General features: G+C 35.7%; 1 protein-coding gene across 3 annotated transcripts in view; it reads left to right on the plus strand.

Annotated features, from left to right (window-relative positions):
* KCNIP4 (potassium voltage-gated channel interacting protein 4) overlaps window positions 1–6197 on the plus strand; it is a 314408-nt gene that overhangs the window by 295636 nt on the left and 12575 nt on the right. For all 3 annotated transcript variants that reach the window (XM_065633512.1, XM_065633510.1, XM_065633511.1), the window contains 2 exons: window positions 920–989; window positions 5116–5186. In XM_065633512.1, the coding sequence (XP_065489584.1) occupies window positions 920–989; window positions 5116–5186 (141 nt within the window). The remainder of the gene's footprint in view (window positions 1–919; window positions 990–5115; window positions 5187–6197) is intronic.

Consider the following 6197-nt stretch of genomic DNA (forward strand, 5'->3'; position numbering starts at 1 on the left):
TTGAGCAATCAGTCCAAATAGCGTAGTAATAGACAAAAATAAATGTATATCCCTTAACACTTAATTTGTCTTTTCTTACCTTTGTTTCTAGAAATACTTTCCTTTTAAAGAGCTTTCCAGATTTTTTTCACCCTCTGTGTTAAAGAGGAATTAAGGCAAAAGAGAAATTAAGTACATTGCCCAAAGTCATCTGCTCAGTCTGGTAAATGCAGGACTAGAAGTTGGCTGTCTGGTCTTTGATGTTTACAATAAACAATACAGTGTTCCTTCTGCTTTTCCTGCATCTTTCCATAAGTCATTTTTGTGAATTCACTGCTCTAATCCTCTTTTTACTTCTTCTTCGCTTCCTTTCATTTTCTGCCTTATCACTCTGCTCTGGCAGTCTCTGCTTATTCCTTCTTAGGTATTTCAGCTTATGAAAAAGATGTAAAGAGGGAGAAGGATCTTCAAGGTTTGAATAAGATCTCCTGTGGTAGAGTCTTTTGAATTCATTGAATCTAACTCTTCTGGTAGAATATGACTGCCTGTTCTATCAGGAATACCCAACTGCGAATGCAGTTCACATTCCTGCTTGGTTTCCACACCCTGCAAATGCTGCTTGCAGCTGCGGGAGCAGCCACCCATGGCCCACAGCGACACTGGTAGCTCCCCGCATTGCAGCAGAGTGGTTGCTGCTCACGTCTGTCAGTCAGGTCTCAAGACTGAAGTTGAGGTATATGGCAAAGAAGAAATTTTTGTCCCATGGGAACATGAAGATACATCAAAGTGAATGAACGTTTGATGCATTAATATTTGCTTGAAAGTGCAAAATCAGACCTGTTAAACTCTCAGAGTCACACACACGTTCTTTATAGCCTCATGAACATATGGTTTAACTGGGCCAGAGTGGATGGTGTTCATTTCTTTCACTTTTTTTCAGGAATGCCCCAGTGGTGTTGTCAATGAGGAAACCTTCAAAGAGATTTACTCTCAGTTCTTTCCACAGGGAGGTGAGTACTTGGCAGATGTAATTAGTAGTACAGTGAACACAGAGCTATGTTTGTAAGTCCCTAAGTCTGACAAAAGAGCCTTTTGTTCAAATTAACAAGATGGTTGTCTCAAGCTTTGTCTGAACTCATGGGGTGCTTCTTCCCTGATATAAATATATATTTCTAAATTAAATGCACTGATATCCACAAGAAGTCAGTCTTCTCTTACAAAGTTACTGCCTGTGTTTGGGTACTTTGGAAAACCAGGTTTCTCTAAGTAGGTTATTTCTTTTTAAACTTCCTACACAGTCTTCTCCATTCTTTTTTATTTCACAAAACCTTTCACAGTAGGAACGAAAACTGTAGGAGGCACTACAGGCACCCTCTAATATCGATGGCAGACTCCCGTTGATTTGTATGGGGTTTCTCGACTTAAATGAGGGCTTTTTTCTTTTTTGAACTCAATTTCAATTAATTAATTTCCAGGGGTTTCATTAATTTAATTATCTTCATTATCTTACAGTGAAATGAAGGTAAAACAAAGATGTATGACAGCTTTTTACCTTGAACCTTTGATTTTCTTTTGATTTGAATTGTTTCCCTCTCTTTTCTTCTTCTTGCTTTTACCATTCAATCCTCCCTCTTCATAGTCTCCTACAACTCTTCAATCCTGCCTCTTCATCTTCTCTCATAGCTCTTGAGATTTTCATATTTCCCTGGGACTGTTCATAGCTCTGTCTTTTCACTTGTATTTAATAAAAACAAAACCAACACATTTACTTGGTAGGAACAAAATATCTTCCAATTAGTTTTCTTTTGAATAAAGACCTAGAAGGTAAACAGCAGCATTCAGTGTGGATTACCGTCACCGAAATCCTTAACAAGTACGCATAGTCAATAGGGAAGAACAAAAGGCTAAAAGAGTTGACCTGCCTACTGATGATTTCTATATCTAAGCTTTTAAAACAAGCTAACAATTACAGTTTCAGATATTGTATTTTTTAGTTACCCTGGCTAATGAAAATAATTCTCTGCATGTGATTTAGTACACCTTTACTATACTTAAAATAATAATTCAAAAAAATTATGATATTTCCTGTTCTTACACTCCAAATTGTTTATGGGCAAAGAGAAAGCACATATTTTCTAAAAATAAGGCTAAAATGTATTATAAAAGTAAATGTAAAGCCTAATCTTTATTAGTCCTGACCTAATGGTTACAGAAAGGAAAGAATAGTAGTGTAGTTAAAATTGAAATATACTCAGTTGTCAGTTTCCACCCCTTTTCCTGGTGCTAATGCTCACCCTTCTGCTGCTTCTCGGGGCCTTTAGGGCATTGGCATCATGTGGAGGAGCACGTGGGGACCGCAGTGGACTGTCGGCATCTGGAGTCCTTCCCCGGGAGGAATAGGGTGTTCATGTTCGTGGATTCTTCTTCCTCACTCCAGGAGGAGCAGAACGAGGACAAGGGGGCCACAAGAGTAACAAAGCAGATGACACTGGATTGCAGTAAAAACAATGTATTTAAAAAGACAGAAGTAGCTTTGTAAAAAGATTTCCATGCCCGAAAGGCACTCCAGTGGCTTCTTTTTAATAGAAATCCGCTGCCATACTAGTGAATGAATAGACCCCTGCATTCATGCAATGGGTTGCCTAAAATATAACATGGGATTTGTTCTTCAGCTGAGCAGGTTGTAGATAAGAATCCACACAGTGATTAATTATTACAGTCCTTCTCAGTTATGAACAGAACGGATTATGTTCATGGTTTGATAAGGCATACTTTCAGATGTATAATGACAACCATTTTTTGTCTCTAATATTTAAAATGCTTTAATAGAGTATTTCAAAGGAATTCTGATTTAATATCTGTTCTTGTCTCAACCTGTCAAAATATCAGTTTAACCTACTAGTTATGATATCAGATCCCTGAAAAGAAACCTTGTTTTACTTAAAAAGTTAAGCTTTTGTCTAACATGACTAATGTTCAAGATTTAGGGGGGTAGAGGCAGGGGGGAATCGCATTAAGTAGCTCTAATTAAAAGACTAGTGTACCTCATCCTGCTGTGTTTTGGAAGGAAAAATGTAAGGTCAGAATTGCCTGAACAAACAACCCTGAAAAAGACTTCTGATTTTTTTTTTTTTTTTTTTCCACTAGGAGTTACTAGCAAGAAAAGATTCTTCAACTAGAGATTTTTTTTTCCTATGCCATCATACAAAAGAGTAGTATATTGTATCATGTATCGGCAACAAACAATAAAAAGTTTTGTGTTAACCTTTGTCCTTTCTGTAAAGCTGCAGAAAATATTCAGGAATATTTCGCATATTTTTAAGACATGAAAGCTAAGAGATTGGGAAGCTATTTAAAATTCAGTTTACAGTAATTATACCTCTATAATATGTTTTGTTTCCGTTTTTGTTTTTTTTCCCTGAAGATGGTTTGCATAGTATTTTCTGTTGCACAACAGAAGTCTCAGTAGATTATAGAAAATAGGTTTATTAAAATACTAGCTATAAACTGAAGTCAACAAATTTACATTTTTCAGTTAAAGTGGGAATTTATCTGCTATCTTAAGCAATTATGACTGGATACATGGATGAATGAACATCTCAATAGTGTTTTGGGTTTTGTTCTTTTTTGGTTTTGTTTGTTTGTGGTTTTTTGGTTGTTGTTGCTGTTGTTTGTTTTGGTATGTATTAACAGACACAGGGTTTAAAGGTTGCAGAGTTCTTTCTTGTTACAATTATTTCACATCATATGAAATTAACTTATTGAAGTAAGACCAGAGACTTTATTTATTAATATCAGGTCTGAATCTATGAAGTACAAAGTTTTCAGTTTTAATATATTTGGTCCTTTGGGGTCAAGGTGGCCTTTCAGGTGAATGACCCAAGACTATCACTCAGTTTAATTCAAAACAATATTTTGGGCTATGACAAATAAAGATTTTCAGGATTAATTTGAAAGGTAAAATGATTTAGTGCGAAGAAATCAGAAAAAGGCCTCTCAGGACTGATGGTGTTTTTCCATGACAGAGAGGGGTTTGTCCTGCAAGAGGGACACAGACTTCATGATACTTTTCACTTTGCTAAAAGTTTGTTAATTAACCTAAAATTAATGTAAATACATGAAGTAGAAAGAGCAAACAAATGAGTATTAAAAGTAAACAATACCTAATCCTACATTAGTTTGCATGGTTTTGAGAGAGCAAAAAGACACTGAGGAAAGCTGACTTCCCATAACCCCGTCAGTTTGTAGCTCATATCAACAGGGCAGCCTCTGGAGTTCTCTCTTTGCAATATATTACTCCTGGAGCAGGTTGTGCCTCTTGGAAGGCATTCAGAGGAAACGGAAAGATGGATCTTTACGAAACCTTAGAGTCCTGACATTCATATTCATGTTGTCTTGTGTTTCTGAAATGAGTCAATATGCACTGGTCAGTAGGTTTGAAAAGCAGACAATTAATTAGTGAAAGGATTGCTTGGTTAAGGTCATCTTTCAGAGTCTTGTTGACCACTTCGGTTAGTCACAGCCAGGTTTTCCAAGGTTTTAAGGACCTGTCCCTCAGATGATGTTCATGGGAATTAAGCAGCAAACCAGTTTTGGTGGGTGAGCATACGAGCTGAGCGCAGCAGCAGCTTTCTGACAAGCTTGGCTTCAACCTGGGTAACCAGCCTGTCTTCAGACTGAAAACCATACACCAGGGGCACAGATGGTTCTATCTGCTTCACTCATTTAAAGTGAACAATTGAACGTACTTTTCTTTTTTAACATGAAATAGACCCCCTGTTACAGTCATTTAACTGATAAAGTAGTGTTCCCATGAACACAGGTTGTTTCAGAGTACAATAACATGACTTCTTTGCTATTCATTCAGATATCAGTGATTAGCAGAAATAGGAATGAAAATGAATGAAGATATTCTAGGTCAGAATTTTAGATTTTCTGTTCCTAACAGTGTAGCTACCCACATACTTACACTTATAATTTATACCTCCTCCCCTGTCAATAAATAAATAAATAAACTGAATTGAAAATTTAGTCTTGATATCGAAATAAGTCTTGGTATCAAAGTTTTTCATGGAATGAAATTAAATTAAATAAGGTGTGATTACTAGGGATTAATTTTACTGTTTTAACTTGTAGATTCCACAACTTATGCACATTTTCTGTTTAATGCATTTGACACTGATCACAATGGATCTGTAAGTTTTGAGGTAAGTAATGCTGTTGCTTCTTTCTCTGCTATTGAATATTTTGCCATTCCTTGTAATTAAGTCCAGTTTGGCGGCTTTTATTATATGGTTCACATTGTGAAAAATCTATCTTATGTGACTCAAGTTTCAAGATTTTGCAGTGTATTAACAAAAGTCATTATTATTATTTTACATTGTATGTCCCTAAATGGTAACTCAGATTGTGCTATGTAATATTTTTATAAATCGGTTCGTTTAAATTTACACGCAAGTTACATAAAATAATCCTTATCTTATTCCCTGCCTCTGCAAGGTGAGAAGGACTCTGAACTACAACTAATGTTATGGAGATGACTCAGCCAAAACAGGATTGCTCACACACTCTATTAGCTTCCAGGAGAAGGCTCTACAAAAAATGTCATTAAAGCAAATGTATTTAAAAGCACAAGAGTTTGAAATTCATTTTTCCTCCATTTAACTGTTCAATCTGATTTCAAAATTCTGCCTTTCCCTGCTAAGGCTGATGTCATCAACATAATAACATGGTAAAAAGGGCAACCTACGGTAATAGTTTAGATGAAAAAAAGTGTACAAAATACTGCAAAGGAGCCGTTATTTTAAGCTATACAAATAAATACAAAAATCCTCTCCATTCATTTGCAAAATGATATGTTTACTTTGTCATGTTTTGCTTTGTTTTGTTTTCTCTATAATGGATGAATGATATTTTTAGAACTTGAGACTGGATTGGGATAAATATATCTACTTTAAATTTGTTTAAATGTCCGGTACATGTTTTTATGTTTTACTTGAGTGAATGATGTTGTGAGGCCTGAGAGAAATTTTTTTGAAAGCATTTTCATTGCTTTATTATTGATACAATATGGAAGGAGATGCCTTGCCAAGCAGGCACACTGCAATCAGAAATCTATACTTCAACTGGGACTATAACCAGATCATTTTGTAGGGGGTTATTTGCATTTATTAAAAAACAAAACAAAACAAAAAACACCCAACAACAAACATGAGCCC

This window comes from Caloenas nicobarica, chromosome 4, assembly GCF_036013445.1.
Source record: "Caloenas nicobarica isolate bCalNic1 chromosome 4, bCalNic1.hap1, whole genome shotgun sequence".
Lineage (NCBI taxonomy): Eukaryota > Metazoa > Chordata > Aves > Columbiformes > Columbidae > Caloenas > Caloenas nicobarica.